At 43.7% G+C, this 26,182-nt stretch overlaps 1 protein-coding gene across 1 annotated transcript in view; it reads left to right on the forward strand.

Annotated features, from left to right (window-relative positions):
• nav3 (neuron navigator 3) overlaps positions 1-26,182 on the forward strand; it is a 182,847-nt gene that overhangs the window by 20,373 nt on the left and 136,292 nt on the right. The window contains exons 2-3 of the mRNA XM_088288882.1: positions 13,502-13,576; positions 20,400-20,714. Coding sequence (XP_088145008.1) covers positions 20,646-20,714 — 69 coding nt within the window. The 5' untranslated portion in view covers positions 13,502-13,576; positions 20,400-20,645. The remainder of the gene's footprint in view (positions 1-13,501; positions 13,577-20,399; positions 20,715-26,182) is intronic.

Raw genomic sequence — 26,182 nt, forward strand, 5'->3', positions numbered from 1 at the left:
TCACGGCCTGGAAACCAAAGACTTAAAAACGTTCGTAAATTAAATTCTGTAATCATTTATTTCTTTATTTAGTTTCCACTCAATCTTACTTGGACCTTTTTCACGAGAATTAGTCATTTTTGATTGTCCTTTTGTGTCCTTCGTGGAGATGAATGGCCGCGGCAATATCGCCCAACTGTTCCCTGCCAACTTGCTGAATATGATTTCATATTTTTTGATGGATTGATCAATTCTGCAAGCTCCATTTGAAGGCGAGCTGTTTTTACAATGCGGACAAATCGAGGGCGGGGCTTCCAACGTGGATGGAAGCATGCGGGTCAATACGCGGCGAACCCAATCAGTGATAAAAGCGTAATTAACGGAATTTATAAAGAATTAAAGGAAGCACTCGGTTCACTTTTCCCCTTATTGCGCTCGCATCCTTTTAATTGGCTCTTTATCAGCCAATTTACAGCCGACGTCATTTGTCAGAGAACGCGGGCGCCCTTCGGAGTCATTAACGCCACCCGATTGATTGAGTTAGCCTCTTCAGCTTTTGGGATGTGGACAGGCATGCAAACGGCAACTCTTTGCGCGATCGACACATGAAAAGATTTGACGGAATGTCGCCATTGCGGCTCACGCAGCTACTTTCCCTTTTTTCTCGTCGTACAAAAACCGCCTGTGACATCCAGTTGTCTTTTTTTTTTTTTTTTGGGTGGAATTGGAAGCAGCCACCAGGGAGCCAATTACCATTCCCAACGACTGGCTGGTTGTTCATCTATATTTTATACGAGGTACGGCATGAAGGGGGGGGGTAACCAAAAAAGATCTCCCTTCTGCCGGACCAATCAGAGCGATTCTTGAACATCTGCGGCGGGTTTCTGGAGGACGGACGTCATCATCACCAAAGTGTTGCGCGCGCTGAAAGATGTTCAATTTGCAACGGCTGCTTTGCGCGGGTGTGCAAAACGCTAAAGGTCCCCCTTAGTAACGACTACGGGAATGAAGGTGTTCTTTCATTTTTCCAACCAAATTTCCCCTTTTTCTCCTGGAATTTTTTTTTTTTTTTTTGATGTGGCTGTAAAGAAGGCCGCTCCAGCAATATATTGTTTATATCTGTACTATTACTCCTGCGAAAGCACCGTGCCATGAAGCTGTCAAAACCAACAGCAAATCAAGGCGCACTACTAAAACGGATGCGCCGTGCAGACAGAGCTGTATTTTTTATTTTTTTTTGTCATGAAATGATATCATGATGATAATTAACAGTCATGTAAAAATGATAATTGACAGGCTTGACTGTTTTCCGGACATCTCGGTTGCTGCTGGGTGGAGCGAGCGAGTTAGCAAGCGTCATGCTTCAAATGAAACCCTGACGCAGGGCGAGTATTTTCACCGTTAATGGGCGGGATAATAATCTGCTGTGACCTCACTCTTAAGAGACAACCAAAAAGCAAACGGTTATTAAAGAGGATCCCAAGCATACGATTACGGTGGGAATCCGGGAGAGTTATTACTGTTTGTGGTACGCAGCTGACAAAGCTCCGAGACCTTCCTTCGATTTGCATTTTCTGGCCGGCGCCGCTCCCGTTGGCGATGGTCTCAATTTCACGGGGTCGCGCCTGGATTTTCGGGAGAGGGGCAACAAATGAAGGCTGTCATGCCAAATTGAATGCCTGCATTTTGGGGAAGACGATCCGTAGTTCTATCACCAACGGGAAATATTGCTTTTTTTTTTTTTTATTATTTATTTATTTAATTTTTAAGCTACTCCTCTCGATGTTGTAACAGTCAATCGCTACAATTGGCCGAGAATAAGAATGGAGAGGATCATACGGCATGAACATTACATAACTGTATTCACTAGTTCACAGAACTGGGCACTTGACCCCTTTTTTCTGCCGGTCAGTCCCCCGCCCGCCGGCCGCTATCTCTATACTGTTCTGGCCTCGACCCTCTGGCCTTGTCGCCCTCGACCCCGTTCTGCACTAAAAAAAAAAAAAAAAGTGTCCCTGCATGACGCTGCTGCGGGAGAGATGCTAAGGGCAGAGGTTCAATTAAACTTCGTTAGTTGGCTATTTTACGATTCAACTCCGCTTACTTTATTATGGCCTTCTTCGTCGCATTCTTCTTTATTCTTCTCCACTAATGTACCCAATGCAAGTAAGTACACGCTGGTTGTGTTTTGGGGATTGTGGTATTGCCCCGCCCCCCTCTTGTAATGGTATGCCTGAGTAGCAGGTGCGTGGAGCAGGTTACGTGAGTCAGAATAAGGAAATACGGGCATGCTTGAATGTACGCTGTCTCACGTCTCATGATACACAAAAAGTTGGTTGTGACGCTTTTGACGTGTTCGGACGGAATTTTTGTCGTCTGTCGTTTATGCAAATAGGTTCATCACACGCACAAGGGGCGATTTGTGGGCCGGACTAAAATGCACCTCCTGCCTTTGATAATCGAACCCTTTTTTATAACTTGTCACCCCCCGCCCCAAAGCTGTTCAACAAAAAACATCTTGTGTTACATTTTGAACCGATTAAATCTATCACTCATGTGTGGAATCACTGTACCTAATGAAGTGTCCAGTGAGGGTGTTCCCCCCCGAACATTCTGATTCCAGCACTCATCATTTAATCATCATTTTCTCAGCTTGTCTTTAAAGTGACCTCAACTGTGAGAACTACTCAAACATGACGTGGCTCATTTTGACATACTTTTGTATATTCGTCGAAGCCGTCGATACATTCCGGCGCATTTTTCCTCAAGACCACCAAAGTCGCAAAATCGAGGCAGACAAGGCAGCCCAGCATTCCGACTGATCTCATCCCTCTCCGCTCGTACTGGGAACACTGGTACCTCCTTCATCCACAAGATGAGAGAGAACACGCAGCACTGCTCAATTCACACCCCCCCCTCCTCAACCCCCTTTTCCTCCTGAGACCACCCCTGCATGACGGCATGCCACTATTTTTAAACACGCCGTCATCTAGATCAGGCGCGTGCACGCGCACGTTACTGGTGTGCGCCCCAGCAGCCCCACCCTGCAGGCTGCAAAACAAGCGGCCCTCCCTCATGAATATTAAAGCAAAGTGGGCTTTACGTTGCCCGGTCGGACGAAAGATTGCCGGAGCAGGTGTGCGATAACGAGCGCTGAGCTGCAAAAATCTATAACGTGACCTCGTTGTTATTCCGAGGTGACGGGCAATGAGCTGCTTCAACTACATGTGTGGCTTCACTCGAAGCACTTGTATGTGTGAAATGGGGGGGAGGGGGGCATGTCGAATACTATGATGACTTGTCATTGTTGTCAACAGCCCACTTTAATATTCAAATTAGGCGGCAACGGAGGATTAGTCACTTGTTTAATGCAAATGAGCCTGCGTGGCACTTGCGATGTTTATTTTCTCAATGTTACGCTAAAAGTCGGTTGGTCGGACGATTTACATTTCTATTCTTTTGTTCAATTTTGAGTCCTTTTACTTTAAAGGGGAAGTCGAGCCAACAATTGTCTTGACAATAATATGTTTTATGCAGCCCCACTCGTCTAAACTTGATATTCTGATTAATTAAAAAAAAATATTGTGGTTGGGGAATATGAGTTAAATTGCTAAATTAACCCGTTTCAAGGGCGGGCATTTTTGTCACTCGCCGTCAACTAAAAATGACACTTTAGTTGCTCAAGGCTTACGTGACAGCCCATCACGGCTCAGCTTCATTAAAAAAAGGCAAGCCGTGTCATTTTAAGTCGATGAGCGTCAAAATGGCCGCCCTCTGAGATGGCTAAAACGGGTGCATTTTGCTGCTTAATTCGTATTCCACAAGTATAATATTTTATCAGAATATCAAGTTTAGACGAGTGGTGCTGCATAGAACATATTGTAAAGAAAATTTAGGGGGTTGACTTCCCCTTTAAGGAATATCACACCATACCTGTTATATACTTAATTTGGTCACATTTTTACCTTGTATAATTTCTTCATCTTGCTTTTCCTGATTTTCACTTTTACTTTAATTTGATTTTGATTCAACTCAGGGGGAAAGTATTTTATCAACTTTCCTATTCAAGTTAAATAAATTTCATTTTTTAATTAACATATTTAATTAGAACAGGTTTAATTTTTTATTTATTTATTTTTAACCTGATCTGACTTAACTCGATTTTATCCTTGGCTTATGTTTAATAATATTTACCGTTAGTTGGAAAACAAAGAAAACCACAACACCTCATATTAGGTTAAATTAAATCTCATTTTTTCTTTATTTTACTCTTCTTTTATTTGACTTTCTGGAAAAACTAAGGCGTAGATCCCAAAGCTGAATAAATGCCTTGCACGTTTTTTTTTTTTTTTTGTAGGTGAATTGAATTAGCGACAAAGACGACAACGGGTTCAAATAGCCAATTAAGGTGTTTTATTACAGAATGAATGGTTTCCTTCCGTTTGAGCTCTTAAAACGTCCCCCCCCACCCCCCCGCACGTCATGCCTTGTAAAGTTCTCCATTCAGCCCATTTTCTTGTAGCAATTTGTCAACTTTAAAGTGAACTGAACATAAGAGTTGAATAATTAAAGTCCCGTAGGCGTCTTTGAGAATCCACACGTTCACCTTTTTAGCAAAGTGAGCGCTTGTAATAATGCCCGAGGAGACCGGCGGCTTATCGTGAACCCCGGCGCTGAGCGCTTGTAGCAAGTTCGGTTGGCCTATCACTGACCCGGCTACAAACCCGACGCTTATTATCTTTCGCAAGGTTTTCCACGGTTAATGTCAATCTTTTCGATCATATCATGAAGGAAAATGTGAGTGAGATCTACGCTAAGCTGCAAGAGCCTCGTGGCTTAGTGAATGAAACGTGGAATATGTTGTATCATATTAAACCAAAGGGATATATTATCGGGGAGGTTTTTTTTTTTTTTTACAAGGAAATGAAGCAGCTTTATTTAATAGCTTGCGCCGCATTGTCGAAAAAAAAGAAAAGAAAATTAAAGACAATATTTTTCATGCCTTTAGGACCCCCCACGTTGCAGCAATGCCGGGTGCCGTCCTGATTAGCCAACTGTGATCCGTCTTAGTTTATTTAGTTGCTTAGAAAGTTGTGTCCTCATTTGCAGTTAGCATTATTTAATATTCTATTTAATTTGGACAGTCAGAAGCGATTCAGTCAAATCAATTTAAATAGAAAATAATTGAAGGATTTAATCAGAAAATGCCGTTTAATTTTATTCGTCAATTTAGTGTGTCCTCTTTATTTGGGTGAAAATAAAGGTTGCTTTATTTGTAAATCGCAATCGTTTTCTTCCGTCCACATGCTTTTGTTTTCCTAAGACTCCCCAGCGACATTCAATTGGAACGCTCAATCCGCCTCTCGCCTGAGCCTAATAGTTACCCCGCCCTCTTCTTTGTCACATCAAAACATGTGCACGAGTGTCCAATTTATTGCAACCTAACTCCTTCTTTTTCCCCTTTTTCCCGGGGTTAAAGGCAATTCTGCGATGCTTTTGTGCCGTATCATACACGGAATGAATCGGAAAAATAATTACATGTTTGAACGTAAGAAAGAGCCGTGAAAGCGATACAAATAAAAATAATCTGATCTAATTCTGCTGGTGTGTTTGTCATTCTATTTATGCCCCCCCCCCCAAACCTGCAGCCATGCGTTTGAAGTCTGCCCGCTCTGGCTGTTTTTTTATATGCATTAGCATAGGGGCAGTAAATTAAATGGCATGGCCATGCATGGCAATTTAATTAGGCCGCTTTAAAATCCAACATAAATTCGCCCCTGTGCCGGAATTTAATTTCCACCAAACAAGCCCTTGAGCTGTTGGTTTTGCATGACAGGCACGCTGACACACATTAGAAGCAGTTCCGTGTCATGTTGGAGCGGACGTGTGCACGAGTCGAGTATTATTTGCTGCCACCTATTTGGCATGTTTGTTGACGGAAGCGTAGCGCGCTGGATCGTGGCTGCCTTTTCTTTTTTTTTTTTTTTATTGTCAGCGAAGGAATCTGTCACAAATTGCGGTGACGTTTGGTAGCTCGATACAAGCCTTCATTTTTTTAAATTTATTTATTTATTTTTTTATTTGACTTGTGAGGAAACATTAGCGATACGAGCACCGTTTGGTGAACTCAACTTATTTCATAACAAGCTGCAATTTGTCTTTTCTTCCGCTGTTTATTAAAATGATAATACACAATACAAAATTCCAGAGGCGGGTAGAAAAAACTATTAAAGCAACACAAATGGTGTAGCATTACGTGTAGACCGACAATATTACTTTCACTGTCATATTAATGCAACTTAAGGATCTTCGACGAGATTGTCTTCATATTTATTGTATAAGGATTATACTGCCCCCTGGTGGCCAATCCACACCCAGCCGAAAGAGCAACGCACCTATTTAATTTATTCCTATATGTATTCTGTGAAGAACAATAAAATAAAGTGCAATTTTTCCTTCTTCTACTTTTGGAACGGATTCAACACTGTCGGTGTTAAAAACAGAGTTAAAGAAAAACCATTATTTAACCTCATGGGTCCACTTTTTGTCATTTCGGCACCTTGGGCCAGGATCTCCGGTGACGCTTCTGCTTTGTGTCACCGTTGCATCCTCACGGGTATTGTTAATAGAAATTCCCGTTGTCACTCACATCGGGACACTCAAACATGGCCGATCAAACACGCACTCCCTCGTCTCCGAAGCCTGTCTCTCGTTTACGCGCGTCCAGCATGGCTTCCCTGACAGGTACCACGCCGCTGTGGAGCGAAGCAGCGCAATCTCCTCAAGACGAGTGTCATTGTGTTGATGACGCACAATGTCAAAGGGCCGCTGGGACGAAAGTGAAACGGAATCCTTTCATGTGAGTCAATATGGTGCCATTTGGAAGGAAATCTTTGCTGTGTCGGTGAAATATTCGGAAAATATACAATCCATTCTAGACATCTTTGACTTTCTATATTGACACCGTTCACAAAAATAAAGCGGACGACTTAGCCATCGGGGGGGCTATAACAACCCCGCCCCCCTCCATGAGGTATTTAAGTGGCGCTGTAAATTATTCATCGCATTGCTAATTTTCTCCATGCAGCTTTTATTGGCTTGTATTTGTAGTTGTTGTTTCCCTTGTGACTCCCACTACAATTAGAAAAATGCCCCTTGTATTGTTTTCTATGCAGCAATTAATTTTTCCCCAATTTTTTCTTCTTAGACGCATGATTTTATTTGCCTTTTTTAATTAATTATTTTTTTTTAAACTCCTATTACGCTGTGTAACTTTTGCAAGCAACCGAGGCCAGCTCTCATTATCGGTAAACTGCAAGAAAAAAAAAAAAAAAAAAACGTTCTCATTTTCCTCTTCGTTAACTAAAGGGAGGGCATAATCCGACTCATAATTGAATGTCTTGACTAATGTTCGACGCTGGCGTGCAACACAAATACCAACATTTCCACTGGCGTGTTACTTACCTTCCACCAAGGGAGCCAATTTAGCTCATGCCTATGCATTTATTCATATGGATTCTTGCCAGTTTCTCCCCCCTTGCGCATAATGGTGTCACCATGATCTTTGGAGTCGGAGGGGGTGAAAATGGAAGCCTCTCCTCTTGTTGCCCACAGTACGAGCCAATCAAGCATTTATTATCGTCTAGTGGTCCTAACGGCTTCTAAACACCGGCCCATCCCCCCATGATTCTCATAACCTCACATCGCCTTTTGATGCAATTGTTGGAAAAGAATGCAATAAATCACGCCTTTGCCCCACCGTACAGCGCCGCTTAATCATTTCTTTGCTTTCTTCTGCATTACTCATGAATCTTAGTCCGAGGGGGAAGCACACAGTGGTTGTGATTGTTGCCAACTGAAGCTGTTGCACTAAGCATGGATCTGGTGATGTTTTTTGTTTTCGCTCTCTCTCTCTCTCTCTCTCTCTTTCGCTCTTTCTCTCTTTCTCTCTCTCTTTGTCTCTTTTCCTGTTTCTCTCTCTCTCTTTTTGTTTCTTTCTCTCTCTCTCTCTTTCTCTCTCTCTCTATCTCTCTTTATTTCTCTCTCTTTTTGTCTCTTTCTCTCTTTCTCTCTCTCTCTCTCGCTCTATTTCTCTCTCTCTCTCTCTTTGTCTCTTTCCCTGTTTCTCTCTCTCTCTTTTTGTTTCTTTCTCTCTCTCTCTATTTCTCTCTCTCTCTCTCTCTCTCTTTTTGTTTCTTTCTCTCTCTCTCGCACTCTCTCACTCTCTTTCTCTCTTTCTCTCTCTCTCTATCTCTCTTTATTTCTCTCTCTTTTTGTCTCTTTCTCTCTCTCTCTCTCTCTCTCTCGCTCTATTTCTCTCTTTCTCTCTCTCTCTCTCTTTCTCTCTTCGTCTCTTCCCTGTTTCTCTCTCTCGCTCTCTTTTTGTTTCTTTCTCTCTCTCTCTCTCTCTTTCTCGCTCTCTCTCTCTCTCTGTATTTCTCGCTCTTTTTGTCTCTTTCTCTCTCTCTCTCTTTCTCGCTCTCTCTCTCTATTTCTCTCTTTCTCTCTCTCTATCTCTCTCCCTCTCTCTCTAGTTCTTTCTCTATATATATTTCTCTCTCTCTCTCTCTCTTTTTGTCTCTTTCTCTCTTTCTCTATCTCTCTCTCGATCCCTCTCTATTTCTCTCTCTCTCTTATTTATTTTAGCATTCTGATATCTAGTTTATCAATGTAACTTTATTTAAATCAGGTTTTTTTTACCACCCCGGCTGCAGGGAAAATGTTTAAAGGATGTTCACCTGACTTCTATTTCGAGGCAATGATTTTTTTTTTTTTCAAACGAGCCTGGCTTCGCTTTTACTATTAACGTTGATTGAATTTAAAAGCTTCAAATCTAAAATGACAGCCTGCAAATGATCATCTGGGGTCCATTTTGTCAGGCCGTTCTCGTTCCTATCAAGTAAGCGCGTCGCATATCCCGCCCGCATAACCAAACCGTGGACAAGCTGTCTACTTTAATTGCGACCGACGTACTGCGAGGGAACATCTGTAAGGCCACCACCGGCGTACGAATGCAGATGGTGAACTTAATTAGTCGGCGGTAATCGCAGACACACGCTATGTTGTCCAGCCTTTTGTTTTCAGAAGGTTATTGCCCTTTGCCGACCTTAAAACCAAACTTCCAGAATTGGGCCTTCTCACTCTGTTGACTGGAATGAAATCATCTGGAAAAGCGTCGAAACCACACCCATTCTGCTTGCTCTGATAATGATTGGCTGGCTGATCTTTTCTTTTTTTTTTATTTTTTATTATCAATTTTCCTCACAAGACTCCTCCGTTGAAAGGTTCCCATCGCCGCTTCTTGACTACACAGGTTACTAAGTGAATTAGCAACCTGCTAACCTGAGCCCCCAGCACTGTTGACGCAGAGAGAAATACAGTAATCCATCGTCCTCAAGACGCTAATTCCATCAAACGCCCGTGAACCCTGACCCGAGCGTATGCTAACCCGTGTCACCGAGATGGATTGGCAGAAATGAGATGTAACCACACGACGGGACGCCGGAGAGAGGGATGGGCGATGATGCGGCCATCAATCTCCCACTCCCCTCCCTTACTTGTCGCTCATGACCGCCTATTATCGAGGTGGCTGGCCTTCATCATGTGAGCCGCCTCGACATGATTTGAATATGAATGCGCTCGTTCTTTGTGTCCGTCCAAATCCTTGTAAAGATACCGTCGAACGCCACTAAGGGAACGAACATGCCACTCGGCAACTTGGACTTGTTCCCGTTGTGCAAATGTTCAGCCGGTCGCCATGTGAAGAGTGAGCTCCTCCCTGGATGTTGAACAGCTGGAGCCTGGGTGAAGCATGTTAATGGTGTTTAATTAACACCAGAGGTTAGTGGCGTCTCCGTCGTGCTCCCGTTCCAGAAACGATGAATGGATAACTGCTGCGGGTGATGACTTCCTCTGCGGCCCGTGCTCTAATAGGAACAACTCCCAAGAGGCCATTTTGGCTGCCATTATAGTGATGACAAAGACCTTTGTGTTGTTGACTTGTTGCTGGGTGTCGGATTGCCCGGGATGGAAATGCACTTGTTAAACTGAGATTGAGGAGGTGCTTTCTGATTTCAGGCGCTTTGACTTGAAGTGATTCCAGGAAAAAATGACTCATTTTGCGTAGACTCAAACCTGTCAGCATGACATCATCAACTATGCTGTGCTAGTGTTCCGAGCATGAATGTTGAGATTGATCCACACTCCAATAAGTCTGTGGATGATAGAACATTTTTCTCGTGTGTGTATGTGTGTGAGAGTCTTGGGGAAGCGGCATTAAAACAGGCCAAAATCCAGATGTTGTAAAGTTTTGAGAAAAAGGTTCAATTTTGAATTTCCTGTAACAATAAGAATATTGCTGAAGCATGCCTGAAGTAGTTTTAATAACAGGTTTTAAACCAACATCTTAATTTTTTTTTTTTTAATAGCTGATGCTGCATCACAGCCACTTTATTGGGCAATCTGACATTTCTACAGTTTTGAATATTTGATCATCAATCTATGTCAGCGTTAATATTCTCCATCTAAAAATCGGAATACAATTTAGCGTGGCACCCAAGCAGCCCCGTGACGAACTCTCTAGAAACCTCGATGATCTTAATGGTTGATAGCTGCGAGGCGCCCTGGAGCTTCATGAAATCATGTGTAGGAAAAAAAAAATAAAAAAAGCTTAAATAGCCGTTAAATATTGATGCGTTATTGGCAGATGACGTCCACGTGTGAGCAGGAAAGAACTGCAGAAGATGTCAATATGTAGTGACAGCAGGGTTAGGATAGTTATGGATTTTTGATTGGATTTAGTTTTTATTTTGTTTTGCCTTTTTTTTTTTTTTAATTCAGTTAGTTTCAATTTCTTTCTAGAGCAGTGTTTTTTTTAGTTTTAGTGATTTTTTTTTTTTTTTTTAATGTGGATTTTTTTTTGTCAAGTGCAAAATTAAAAGAAAAATCACAAAAATTGTGTAATTGTTTAAAATAACCTCCTGTTCTCAAATGACTTTTCTTCCACTGTACAAATCTTCAGTAGTCCCAAAATAAATCCAAATCTAAAATGAACTCCAAAAGCTGATTGAAAAACATAAAACAGATATTTTCACTAGAATTATATTTCATTTTAGAAATGTCAGAATTTATTTATGTAATTTTTTTGTTTCATTAATTATTATTATTTTTAAATTGTTTTAATTAATATTTTTCAGTTGTTTTGTCAGTTTTTTGAGTGAACGAGATTGGCAAAATCCTGCTTGGAACATTTTACAATGCAACCATGTTAGGATTACCGTTTACATAACTTGCTTTTTAAATATTCCACTAATGATCGTGTGTACTCATCGACTTATTACCACATTAAATGACACATTTCCTCTAATCGAAACAATCAGAACAAACACAGGATAATAATGCAATAAAAATTCGCATTTTTACTTGCTTTGAAACGTGTGCTTTTACGCACACCTCGGTTATAACCGGCTGGCATCTCTCCATGTCCTCATTCATGGCCACAATAGCGGTAAGCAGGAGGGGCAAGCAACCGGTTGCAATAATGGAAGAAAAGGTCACTCGCAGCTGGTTAATTGGATTTGGCTCGTTTCTACCTCAGCTAACATCGTCCATCGGGGATGTTATCGGTGATGAAAAGCTGGCTGCTCGCCTTCCCCTTTATTGTCCTTCCGCATCGAGTGGACCCTTTCCATACTATGCCGCTGAGCGTTTTGCAGGTCAGTGAGCTGCAGCAGGTAGCGTAAGGTGGACATTGTTTCAGATGTAGCATGCTGTGGTGAGTTTGAAAATAAGATGGAATCAAAACATTTTTTTGCAGCAAAATGAATCTAAATTTGCTTCTTGTGGGGGTGTTGATTAGTCGTCCTGTAGTTGAGCTCAAAAGTTTACACACCCTAGCAGAATTGTAGACGTGTACAGTTGTTTAACCAAAACGTGTCGTCGAGCAGGATACATTTGTTGCATGTTTGTTTAGATTCACATCAAGCTGTGAGGCATTTCCAGAAATTTTAAAGCAATAAAGAAGTTTAGTCACGAGTCATATTTTCCCCCAAAATTCCCGATATTCCACAAATTATGTCAAGACATGTCAATTTATGAGCACAGCTTTATTTATGTGTTAATAATTTTATTCTAGTTTATTTGCTTGTATTAATAGTTGTTGTAAAAAAAAATATTAGAATTTTTTTTCGGTCATTATTATTATTGTTAATGTCAATAGATTATCATCAGCGTTATTTAGTCAGAATAAATCACAATTTATCTTCTGTGTGTTTTTTTTCCTGGTAGTTTATTTTATTTATGCATCGTTGCCGCAAATATTTATATTTATATTTATATTTATTTTTGTATTTATATTTATATTTATATTTATATTTATATTTATACCATAAAACAGTGTCATCTCTCGTTATAAAAATATTTTGTTGTCATTCCTAAATCATGAGATGAGAATGGTACATTTTATTCATGATTGCTACTAAAATTTAAAAAATACTCAAATTTTTGAACGCATGTGATTTATGCGACTTGAAATTGCCAACTTAAGCGATTCTTTGTTAGTTTGGATTTGCTTCGGCGTGTATCTCGGTGTGAATGTTTCCACTTGGCTGCACTTACACGCTGCGGAGAAGTGAATCTACTCTGCTGGTGTGCCCCCCCCCCATCATGCTGGTTGTACTGGTGCCTCGCGGCTCTTTGTTCCACTTGACTGGGGTGTGTGCGAGGATGCGCCGGGAGAGCGTTTTTGAGTTTCTCCGTTTGCCGAGCGCGTCTGTCAGCTGCCGTGTTTGATGTTGTTGATTGGAAGCCACACGCGCGTGTTTCAAATGAAAAACAAAAAAAAAAAAAGGGCGGTGTGTGTTCTGCTGGCGAGCATTGTGACACGTGTGTGGGAGTACGCTTTGGTGAGTGTGCGTGGAAAACAACACGCTCGCACACTGTGATGTCGTTCGTCTAGGTGCGCGTTTGAACCACCCCCCCCCCCCCCTCCCTCCCTTTACGCACAACTCCGGGGACGAGCATGTTCATTATTCTTCCTAAAAGAACCATTAAAATTTCATCAGTGCAATGCAATCTGTAGCAGGGAGGGGGGGTAGGGGTGTGCGAGAGAGAGTGAGCGAGAGAGAGAGAGAGAGAGACCCTCACTGGTGTGCGGGAGGAAGGATGCTGCATCCTCTTCTCATTCACCGCCTCCTGCTTTCACCGCTCCTTTTTTTTTTTTTTTTTTTTTCCTCAACATCCATTTCTTTCACTGCCTCAAATCCCTCGCTGAGAACACGCCGATGCGCCGATTACGACTCGTCTCCCGATATGAGACGCCGGCATCCCCCCTTACTCTGACTCCCCTCCCTCCGCACCTCTCTCCAGCCGTCCCACCTCTTTCTACTACGACTACTCCGGCAGCATCACCGCGACTCCCTCTCCCTCACGCAGGCAGGGGCGCACGTCTCCTTAGGCAACAGGATGCAAGCGTTTAGCATCCGGAGCAGAGAGGCTAACAAGGTGTTCTTCCCCTCCCTTCCAGGGTTTGGATATGTGATGTCCGCCGGGGCTGGATGCGTCCGGGGAATTTGGACTTTTTAAAAGCGAAAATGTAATGGTAAGTCCCGTATTTATTTATTTATTTTTTTAAATTTTTTTTTCTTCCTTCCTCTTCAACTTGTTGATTGCCATAAAAAGATGCTTGTCACTCTCTTTTGCTGTGATATTGACGGGCCACTCGCTCATTAGGGCTGCACTTTTCTCACATCGATCGAGGTTGCGGCGATTATTCGAGGCTGCCATTGATGAATTCCCCGCCTAACTACGATCATAAGCCGCGTTATATGCCCACCGCCGTCTCTCAGGTAGCGCTAATTGTCTCCTAATTGGGCTTGGCCTCAGCCATGGAGACTCATTTTGGTTGCTGAGCCGCTTAAAGCCGCAGATGAAAGAATTAGCGGCATGATGGCTCAGTGTGAAAGTAGGGTGGAGTGCGTCTGTGTGTGGAATGAAAGAGAGGAGAGGAGTCTTTGAATGTGTGTGCGTTATCCACGGGGCCATCTGCGGAGGTCCCGCGTGATAGATGGAGACCAAGGCAGGGTGTGTGATGGAGGAAGATGAGGATGAGGATGAGGAGGCGAGGCAGTCGGGTGGAGGATGGTTTGATGAGGAGAAAGGGGGGGGGGGGGAACTATTTCCCCCGGTGTGCGCGCGCGGAGCCGTACATCACAGAGTGGCTAATGGAATACGGCCGACTTGAAGGGTCCTCAGCACCTTCCTACTCTTACATCTCGACAACTCACAGCGCCCTTTAAAAAACATTCTGGGTCGAGTGTGTCGGGGTGTGTGTGTGTGTGTGTGTGTGTGTGTGTGTGTGTGTGTTCATGTCCATTCAGCTGGTTGAGGAGAAGAGTCGCCGGGAAGTATTGTCGAATTCTCATTTCGGCCTTTTGAGGTGCTGGCGAAACTTCAAGGAGTCTCGTGGAAATATTCAGCCACGCCGCTTTATGGCGTAACTTCTGTAAGGATGTGGAGGCTTCTCAAAGTGCGCTGCATGCAACACTTGTGAAAGAATCCGTTGAAGTGCAGTTGATTTGCATTGCACTGCTGTCAACATTCTTGCAATCCAAATATCTACTAACTCCATTTCCCTATCACAAAACATTCACACGTCCTCAATTTGCCTCCACGTGGACTCCAGGGTCTTGAGTTTTTGGGTTGGCCGAAATGGACCAACAGGTGGGGGGGGGGGAAAGGTTTCAAGTGGTCATTTAAATCATCTCATTTGTAATTCCAAATTCTAATTCAGCACAAATCCTTTATCTCCCTGAATAATTGCAATGTGCTGTATTCAAAATTTAGTCTGCAAACAACAACAGTGCAGCTCAGCCTCTGTTTAGTACAGCCTGACTTTATTTGAGGTCGAGCCAAGGCACTTTTAAATGGTGGACAGTGCCGTTTTGAACGTAGCCACACCCCCAATTAACGTAGAAGAGGGTGTGCACACTTGTGCAAGCACATTTTCTCATTAATTTTTCACTTCACCATCGCCACTTCCTAATTTGGTTAGCAAAGGTCAATATAAAATTGGAACATTTTTTGGAACTGATGAGACGAAAACCTGGCATTTGCACAGGGGTGTGTAGACTTTTTATCTCCACTGCGTGACATTAATCGGCAGGGTTCCGCTAATTAGTTTTGACTCATTCCTTTAATACCCGCAGAATTGTTGCTGAACGTCAAAATTTCACTGCGGCGACAGCTGTAATCACGGCAAACGGTCTCCCGCAGCGATTATAGTTAGACCTGATACGATTGATTTATTTATTTATATTTTTTTCAATTCATTTATTTATTTTCTCTTTTTTCAGAAAGCAGATAACACCCGAATGCTCTCAATACCTCGGCACGTGTCGAAAGCGACACAATCACGCGTGACCGCCACTTGCGGTTTGCGTAATCAAGCCGCCGCTCTGTTTCCACCGGCGCCAACCGTGCACGCCGGGTCCGCCTATTTGAGACGATCCCCGTGGCCCATTTCCTTCCCACCCTTGGTGGCACTCGCGAGAGATGACGTATCCGGCAATCAACGCTTGCGACGCCGCTGCGCTGTTATCGCTCATTTCTATCGGGGCTTGGCTGTGATTCAGTGAGGGCGTGTTTATGTATGTGTGGGGGTGTGTGTGTGTGTGTGTTTGCAGCCTGTTGGGAGAAAGGAGTGTATGCAAGTGATTTAAGAGTGTTTCTACATAAGAGTACCATTTCACCCCCCGCATCCAGCCCTGAGGAATTGAGGTGCACGCATCCCAATATGATGTCGCCTCCCGTTATTTAGTGTGACAATCTGTTTTATTTAACGGGGAGAGGCGGCGTTCCCCCTCAACATCCCTGTAAATTGGGCTTCGTGGCCGTGCCGGCTTTATATCACTTTGCCAATTACAATCTTTGCGGATCTATTGGTCGTAAAAAGCGCTTTATAAAGCGTGAGCGTGTCCGACTCGGGTGGCCTTTCTCAACGAGGCGCGGCGAGTCTCATTCGGAACCTTTGACCCATGTTTTGCTACGTCCGCTTTGGCCATGCGTCACGTTCAACACGCACAAAATGGACGCCGCATTCCTGGATGCTGTAAATCAGCCTCCCGAGCGGCTGAATGCGTAATTGAGATTTCACACTCCTGATTTTATCTCTCGTCTGTGGATTTCCCCCTCCATAGTCGACGATAAAAGCTAAAAAGATTCCCTCCCACGTTCTTTTCCCATGATCCCCCCCACCTTCCTCCCGTCTCCCACCATTCACCACATAATGAGATTTGACGTTAATCCCGACACAATATCACAAGATTACGCGCTTACGAGCGCCGCCGACGGCTTTGGCGCACGGAGCGGCCGTCGGCGGGGTGAAAGTGAAAGCACATTTGTGTAATCTACGTGTAATTGGGCGCTAATGCGACCGGACGGGCGGGAAGGGCGTCCCGTCCCGTTGCCGTTTCGCAACATTGTCTTACCATCCTGATTTATCAACCCTGATTCATTCCTCCGTCAGCGGCAACAATAAACAAATTTCTCTGGGAGCCGCAATCCGCCTGGCTCAAGCTGATGAGCCGCCGCCTCTCGTTGTCAGCGTTCACCTTCGCAAAAAGTGATTAGCCAAGTATTTGGATTGGCACCATCACCCCCCCGCCCCCTCGTTTCTCGGTTGCCGTGACAACAGGAGAAGCCTGGCTTGCCTTGCCTCAACAGCAATTAATGCATCTCGCCTGATTGATTTGGATGTAGACCGGGAGATAAATAAGGACGGGAACGGCGAGGATATTAATATCGCAACTGTTTTTTTCATTAATGTGCTTACAAAAGATTTTCGTTTAATGATTCATTTACCGCCCTCTTCCCCTCCTTTTTATCACTCGAACCTTCCTCTCGCTTTTTCCTCCTCGCCTTCCAAGGACGTCTTTTTTTTTTTTTTTTCTCACTTTCCTTTTGTGCAGCGGCAGGATTCAACAATGCAGGCCGATCCAGATCAAGCCTGCTGTAGGTGCCATATAAAAACGCGTGCCCTCGCATGCCGTTTGATTTATGAACTGTTCGGAGGCTACAGTTGTAACATCACACAGGATGGGTGGTATTAAACTATCGCAATATATCCTCTATTTTATGCCGTTACTTTCAGCAGAGTCACCCCACTTTCACCCTCCTTCATAAAAGTTCCATTTCACGTATTCATCTCACTCAGGACAAAACGTCCGGGTTTAAATGCCGTCTTTGCAATCGATGCAGTCATATTGCCGTCAATTGGATAGTTAGTTATTCCTTCACAAAAATCAAGTTGTTCATAACCTCAATTTGTTTTGAAACATTTCAAACCCCCGCAATATTTTTCTTTTCTATTGCTGCTCACTTAAACACAGCGGCGGGCCGTGCATTTCGGAAGTCCTACTTGAATGAATCCCCCCGCACAATACGATCATTTATGACATCACGGCTGGACAAATAATATACAGAAACACGCTTACACAGTTCTGAGCGAGTGCTGGACGACCGAGCATCTCTTGAAAGAGCCGTCTTGAAAATTGCCCTGCAAGCGTATCTGCAATTAAATTCGCACTTTTCCCTCCTTCGGGCATTGTGGTTTAAAAAAGCAAGAATATATTTTAATAATAATAATAATTATAATAATTAATTAGATTTGGAAGCGCCTTTCACCAGTTGCAACTTTCGGGGGTGTTGATTCGCCCTAGCGCTGCCCCCTCACGAGTGAGAATCCAATCACAAAACGCGAGAAGGCTCACTGTCACCGACTCGTGATCTGATTGGCTATCGCAACTGTCTATCAAATCTGAAAGTCCTTTGAGTTTGACAGAACAGATGGCCGTACAATTGCAATCTAATGTGCGCGACTGGTATTGCGAAACCTGCCTAGCAACACGAGCTGGAGGAAAAAACTCTCACCTAAAAATACAATTTAGCAGATAATATCACTGAAAAATCTTGCCTTATTTAATAATAGAGAGACTCAGTTGCTCAGTTTTTTTTTTTTTTTTTGAATATTGAAAACTGCAAGTCGACTGATTATTTTTTTAAATTAATTAATTATTATTTTTTTAATATTTTTTTTTAAGAGAAGACTTACGACTCTGGCCCTCTTCTGCCGTTGCCTCCTTATAACGTTCTATGCAGCTGCAAAATGGAGCATAATGCTTGTTAATCCGCCAAAATTGAATTGTGAGCACATTCTGTCAATCACCGTTGGTCGTATTTTGATTGGCTGCAATCGTCACTTTAAGCTGGGCGTTTACGTAGAAAGACGCCATTAGGCCCTGATCGTGTTTTAATGCCACGGCACGACGTTTGCCGCGTTTCACCTCTGACCTATCAAGGCGATAATTTGCGCCGCGCCCATCCCAGCGCTCTCCTTCCCTCCCCGAGGAAATCAGGCTGGATCTATGACCGCCATTTACATCTGGGCAAATTAAAGCGCCGGTGTATAGTTATTGCCTCGGGCCTCATGAATCAAACTTTATTGACCAGTTGGAGGGTTGCAGACACCCGTCGAATATAAAGCGCCTGGGTAAGGCCGCCGTTTTGAGCGGGGGAGTGGGATGGGGCGGGACCATCTGTGGAAGATTGTGGGTGGGATGAGCAACTCTGAGCACCAAAGCAGGGATGAAATTGAAGTCTCGGCTTCTCATAAATATGATGATCTCCTTTCGGGAACAGGAGCGTTACGGCACATGTAAATGTGATCTTAAACAATCAGCGCTGAAATGTATTTGTCAAAGATACCTCGTCTGATTTTTTATGGGGCGAGAAATGTTGCATTTTACAATACTCTTATGATCACGTTTGATTTTTCCATTAAATTTCACAGATTCAGTATGGTCGGCTTTTGTGGAGCATATTTCTTACGACGACCAGGAAGTTTTTCCATCCAGTGTGTTAATATCTTGTGGTAGTTATTTGTTTGTCTTTGACAAGGTCACGCTGTACCTGCTGTCGCTTGTCAGGAACAGCAGATGGGCAAGGGCCCCTGCACCCGTTGGCCGAAATAGACGGCCACGCGGTCGTTGACAGGTTGCCCCTTCCTTGTCGCACGCCGAGTAAGCAATTCGGTATTGCTGTACAAGCATGTCGTCTAATTTAGAATGGTTCAAAAAAAAAAAAAAAAAAAAAAAGAGGAAATGAGCTCTCATGCAGTTTAAATGAGTTAAATAAATCCCCTATACAATTTCATGTTTAACGGGAGTCTCGGAGCCATACAGATGTGCGTTCTGCCAAGTTAGCGCTTCTTGTCAGCAAAATCAGATTTTTGCTTCATTTTCATAATTACCAACAGCGGCAAATATCCCCCACCGCGATATACGCCCGTAATAGAACGAGATCTACTACTTGAAAGGAGAGCCGAGTACACCCTTTTGCCGAGAGCTAACACTCCTGGGCGGAAATCTCAATGGGCCTGGAGCACGCAAGCCTTTTCCGATGAATTAACTCATTCAATACCATTGACGGATAAATACGTCAAAATCCATTTTTTTTTTTTACTGGGCTGGTCGTGAATGAGTTAATTGAGTTGGCGGCATTTCCTTGATTGGTCTTAACTGAACGTGTTGCTTTGTTGTGTGTTTCTGGCGGCAAAGAAAGCTGTGAAGATCAGACTAGCGTGTTGGACGTGTCCTCTAATGGCCTGGCGGTGGTCACCCAGGGACGCCACTCCTCTGTATTGACTCGCCTTGCCGTATGTTGCGTTTCCTTGAGGGATTATTGTGAGTGTTTGATTGGCCACTGTGGCGGCACTGCCGTGTAAGCGAAATCGATTTCTGTCACATGCGCCGTTTCTGCATTTTCCCCATTCGATCAAATCATCAAACGATCAAATCTGATATTTCGCGTATTGGAAAGAAAAGCAAAACCCCGCTAGCAATGATTGCTTTCAACGGCAACGGCCGGGAGTTCTCGTTGAAATGTTGCATGCAGATTTCCCCACATGTCATTTCATGCTGGGTAAAGTCAAGCCGGTTTGGCCTTCAGTTCACACGAATCATTTTGAATGACAGTCGCTGGAGTCTGCCAGCTGCAAGTAAACCAAACAGACAAAGTTTAACCCTCGGCGAGTCCAAACAAAGGCCCGCCACCGATCCTGCGGTTCTCTTTCCACTCTTGGACCCTCGGTACACGTTAAGCCAACCTCAAAATGACTCAATCCTCCCTCAGAGAACTGTTGGTGGAAAATAAGTTTGGATCGACCAGACAACAATCGAATTCAATCAGTCACTTTACAACAGAAAATGCAGAAGCCCCCCTCACCCCCCCACCGCCGCTAGCTTTGATATGCAGATCCCCGCACATTTGTACAGTGGCGCTCTGAAGGGAATATTGACTTTTCCGAAAGGCAGGGAGCATTTGCATTAATTGTATCAAAGGCTATCATGTCTCTCGTCTTTCCGCAGACTTGGAGGGACTCCTTGTTGGAGCCAGAAAAGAACTCGACACAATGACGTGGTTTTTGTAAGCACCCCCACCCCCGCCCGTTGATCTCCGGTGAAACGTTCGATTCAACTCTACTGCCATGGATCGCCTGCGTCCGGTGGAAGGCACGAGCCGGACACGGGCCCTCGTCGGCAGACTGTAGCCCCTCCTGATTGTGTTCAGCTCACCTTGTGATTTTTCGACTTGGAATTATAACTCCGGCCGGGATGGATGGACCGGAAGCCGGCAAGCATGGCAAGAAGTCAACAGGTCAAAAGCTGGAGGACCAGAAAAAGGTCAGCGAACATTTTCCTCCTTATCCGTTCTTGTTCCTGCTCGGAATATACATCTACTCTAGTTGATGCCCTTTTTTTTTTTTTTTTTTTTTAATTGAAGTCGTTCGGGACCCGAGGACAGAACAGTCCAAACAGGAAACAAATGGTTCATCTATTTAGCGATCTCACATCTTCTCATGGCCTCAAAGAGATAATGGTGAGCTCGGCGGCTAATGGGAGCTGGTTTTGTCTCTCAATTCCCTCTGACCTCCAAGCGGGTCATCTCAATCCGCGGTGAAACTGGCAACATTGATCCGCCCACATTCCCAGCCAAAGTTCATTCATTGCCTTTCCAATGTGGGAATTGATGGCGGCGCTTGCAATCTATGCGGCTTTTATGGCCTGTTAAGTAAAAGAAAAAAAAACAAAAAAAGGTTCGGGTGCAGGTTTCATATGGCAGCTGTCAAATACTCATAGCCGCATTTATAAGTATTTTTAATAGGATTGGTCAAATCAGAGGAATATGCGCCGTCATATATCAGCACTGACATTTGTGGCACAACCAGGACCTCATACATTTTTTTTTTTTTTAACCTTAAGCCACAAGGATGCATCTTGTTGCGTTTCGTCTTGGCCAGTAACATTGATCCATGCAGAACACCGTGTTCCCGGGCTCTTATTTCCGAGCCCAAACGCTCTCTAATTCCACGTTTAGGAACCTCTTAAGATGCTTGAAGAAAATTGGGCGCCATTTCCCACTGGCGTTCGAGAAGCTAACGCACGCTAGATTTTGCGCTTTTTACGATGCGATTAGAATTGAGTGAGGAGTGACATCTGTTAGGGGTCACTTGGCTCGGCGCGGCTACAATTTTGGTTTCAGTACGTGGTCGGCGCCAACATGGACGCCGTTGCCTTCGGCTAGGAGACGAATGCGTCGGAGCAAAAGCAGATTTTTTTTTTTTTTTTGGGGGGGGGGGGGATAATACATCTGGCGTTGTTTTCGTGGTGGGACTCGGATGTGGTGACTGCTCGACTTGACATGCCCAGCCCCTCTAAAATCAAAATCTGAATCCGTTTGCCGTTTTCCCACAGAAGTCGAGCTGTTCAGTTTTAAAATCGGCGTGACGATGTTCATCCCGCGACTTGAATCTCACGGGTGCTCCACTTGATTAAGTCGCACAGTTTGTCACACTGGAGATAGATGATGCCACCACTGAGTACATGTTTTTTCGGTCCCAAAAATGTTGTACAATCCTCTCTGATATGCACAGTTTATAATTATCCCTGCCGGGTATAAAACTCTTCACGGCGTCTGAGTGCCAAATTTCCACAAGTTCAAAATCCTTAAATTGTAAACTATCAGAACTGAATCGACTTCATGTGTTCTTTTCACCGGATAGATAATGCCGCTCACCTTTCGCCGGTTATTACCAGCCGACCGCTCACCTGACCTCCCTCAGGGAAAGCATTGCGCAGCGATTGGCTGCGAATAGGCCAGACGGTGGACGTCGCCGTGTTGCTAAGGCGTCTCTCGGAAGCTTTCGTTAACCACTCACCCATGAGTAGCACGAGCTCCCCGGATAACCTTTTGTATATCTTGCATCATGCGTGCATTAAGGCAATCTCACCAGGAGCGGCCTATCGGTGAACGAGCGAATGAACAGTCACCCCCCCCCCCCCCCAATGGATTCAAACATAAAATGTTCTGTCTCAAGCTCCTTGGCGGGCGCGGGATGAATGAATAATTTAACGCCGGACCCCGTTCGCATTCTTCTGGATTTAATGCATACCATCATGTTGCCGAGCACATGTCGGAACAAAGGAGGACATCCCTGTTGGTGAGAACACTCAGCATATGTCGTCTAAATAATTAAGCTGGCACGTTCAAAGGCGGATGGCGAGTTGCGGAATAGCACCTATAGATCCTCGTGCACGCGGGTGATTAACATTTAATTGCTAAATAAATCTGACCCATTCTTTTCGTCGGCTGCTTGAACAATATAAAATCCGCCTTTTGGTTCTCTTGGCAAAAAAAAAAAAAATTACATTAAAGTGAATCTGGGGGGTGGGGGGGGATGAACCGTGTGACACAACTGTGGAGCAAACATATTTGCACCTCGCATCCGTACGCCTCTTCCACTTCCTCGGCTTGTTTGCGTCCATGTCAGAAGCTCCCACTTGTGTCGGGAAGGCACACAACCTCCCCGCTGCACTCGATTCTCGGAATCCTGATTTGTGCTGTGCATGCGAACGAAAGTCCTCTTGAACAAATATTTCGACAGTAGAAAAATGCGCACCCTCGTCCAAATGGCTTAACTTTGTTTGAGTTTGTGTTGACCATAAATTCCCTCGCCGGCTTCAGGTTTAGGTTTAGACATGTTGCGTCAACATTTTCTGCTGTGGAGAAACAATCATAATTTTAACATACACATTTTTTGAAAAACAAAAGACTCCCCCCGGGACAGCTGGGTCTTATTCACAATTCGAGCGTTTGGTCCAAACGTCCCAAAACAAAAAAAAAAAAAAAAAACTCGCCGCGATTTAGACATTAACTGTCTGAATAACGCGAGTCGTTTTCCAGTGGCGAAGACAAACTTTGAGTTATGTTGTCACTGTAATATGTATTACGGCTTCTTTCTGCTACATTAATGGTCGAGATTCAGCGGAGCAAGAATTATGGGGCAGCGTGTGCTGTAAATCTGCCACTGAATCGAAGCGTTCGGATTCAAACTTAATATACACAATAAATACTGTTCTGATTATGGTGAAAGGCCACCCCAAAAAAAAAACAAAAAAAACGTCTTAAATAACGTCCATGGAATTTCAATGACCCCTCAAAATACACTCGCAAATGTATTCTGTTAATTTCTCTACACTTTGCACACTACCCCGAACGAGCCGGAGCTCCCACTCAAGATCGACCCAATACATTCCTCAAATTTAGCCGTGTTCCATCTATCAGGACCCGGCGCTAAATCATGCCATTCCCGAGCGCGGCCGCAATCAAACGGACAAATTAGATGGAATAACCTCCCACGCTCAGCATGTTCCAGTTCGCGCCTGTCGTAAAACCGCCGCTGAAATCCTTTCCGTGCGATGTGAGGTCACTCGTAGTCCTATATCCTGAAATATCAACGTGTCATAAAAGGCGGAGAGGTCACCAAACGGGGCGCAAGGGGGTTTAACGGGACGAGTGTAGAAAGGATCTGCTTTGTAATCGATAGTCGCGGCTGTATAAATGGTAATGGCGACTTTACAGCTGTGGGGGAGAAAGGAAAAGAAAAAAAAAAAAAAAAAAAAAAGTCAATTAAAAATGTCGTCCTGACCAAGATTAAAAGCTAACGGAATAATTAAACGTAATGTTGAAAAAAATATTATTATTAATTAAATATAAAAATTTATTTAAAAAAAAAAAAAAAAAGAAAACTAACTAAAAGTAATTTACAAAATTGGCTAAAACTTTTATTCTGAAGAAAATTTCCTTCGACAATTTAATACTCGAGCTACAGGGTTGATTTTAAATGTATTTGTTTTGATGTTACTGCACGGCCGTTAGCCAGAATAAGAAAAGATCGAACATGCATCTGGGAGTCAGAGTTCTCTCGATGTCTGTCGCACAGACGCAATGTCGTCAACCAGCAAGCAATAAAAAAAAAAAAAAAACCTCGAAATGACGTCGCTCCAAGGAGACGTGTTTGCGTGCGGTTTTGGCCCGAAAGCCTTACCTGCTCTCGACATTTAGTTCAGCCCAAAATGCAACACCAAGTAAAAAGTACTTTTTTTTTTTTTTTAATTCATATTCATGAAAAAATATTTACAGTAGAACACTCAACATTAATTCAAGCCACAAATCCACTTTAGAAGTTGGCAACATGTCAAACAAGCTTTATTTCATTAATTTATAAGCGGTCTGCACTGCATTTATTATAATTCAAATTTTGTAGTCTGTTAAAACTTCACCTTGTATGGTCAAAATGTTTGAAATATTTCTTCTTTCTAATTTATACGAGTCAATATTTAACATGGTCTTTTTTTTTCTTTTAATCATGTACGCAAGTAAAACACTTATAAATAATAAATAAAACTAATACTAAAACTTAACTAAAAAAAAAAAAAAAACTAATACAAACTAACAAAGCCGCCCTGAACACCAATTAAAAATAAATACATTATAAAAAAAATAAAAAAATACTATCTATAATTAAAATTCCCAAACTATTATAATCCTTGTCCTGACAATTAAATACATGTTGAAATATTTCTAGTTGTGGCATCAACAGGAAGAACATCCATCACGGAGGTACAAATTCTTTGTGCCTTAATCAAATGCATCCCCACAACGCTTTTGATTGTTCTGACTCGATTTTGGGCCGATACCCATGGCTGTCTTTTGCATGCGCGCGTTGACGCTCGATGCATTATGCATGCTCAATCCTGCACGCGCCAGTACGGAATTGCCGCGGCAAAGAGGCAACGCTGCCAGCCATAACAACAGCGACCGCGTGTGCGAGCGTGTCTGGATCGTATCCAAATGGATTTGCTTAGATGTCGTGCGCACACCTGCGAGGGTTAACCTCACGCGCAACGCAGGCAGGTGAAGTGTGTAGCATTATCTGGGCGCGCCGGCGTGTGAGCATCAACATTCGGCCTGCGTGACGGGGGGCCCCCGCTGTACTTTTAATGGGAGATAACAGGATTATCCCCAACAGCTGGGTTCTTAAGAGCGGCCGGAGCCTTCAAGCCTTGAGAGACTCAAAAACGTCTGACTTGGAGCGGCTACATGACCAAACGCCCGATAGGTCTCATTTTTATTCCAACAGTACATCCAATGAAACGAGTTTGACCCCTTGGGGGCCCACTTATAAGCGTGGCCATTCATGAATCAGAAGGTGACTTCGAGTCTGTGCGGCGTATTTTGTATTCCGCACCGCATGCGTCTTTTCGCCTCCTTGGTAACTCTTATTAAACACTGTTTGTCTGCATTACATCTAATTTAGTATTTCCTTCCATCTCAGCGGAAATTAACCGAGCTGATGGCGCCGGGCCGCTCGCCATCCAAACGCCATCTCGCTGACAGATTTCCAATAAGTGGAGAATGACGCATGCTCCGGCGGACCGAGCGGAGACAGCTTATCGCCGCTGTGCGACTTGAATGGGAGTTCATTTCATCTCATCTCAGATTCATCTTCACGAGCGGCGAATGTCCTTTTCATTGACAGAGCTGGCGATCGGGCGTCATCAGTCAGTTTTTTTTTTTTTGCTCCGGCTTATTTTTGCAGTGTTGGGACAAATGCATTTGCGTTTGCGCCTTGGCAAGCGAGGGTGTTTGCCTAACACAGAGGTGGGCAAACTTTTTGATTTGGCAGAGCAGATGGTTGGCGTGTTTTGGTAACCTCACCTCATTGGAGAAAATAAACACATTTAATTTAAATGAAAGTGAACAAAAGCATTACAACAATATATATGGCTTTGACACACTACAGCAGGAG

The sequence above is a fragment of the Idiotropiscis lumnitzeri genome, chromosome 2, assembly GCF_059441095.1.
Source record: "Idiotropiscis lumnitzeri isolate Australia: NSW breed Sydney's pygmy pipehorse chromosome 2, RoL_Ilum_1.0, whole genome shotgun sequence".
NCBI classification, from domain to species: domain Eukaryota; kingdom Metazoa; phylum Chordata; class Actinopteri; order Syngnathiformes; family Syngnathidae; genus Idiotropiscis; species Idiotropiscis lumnitzeri.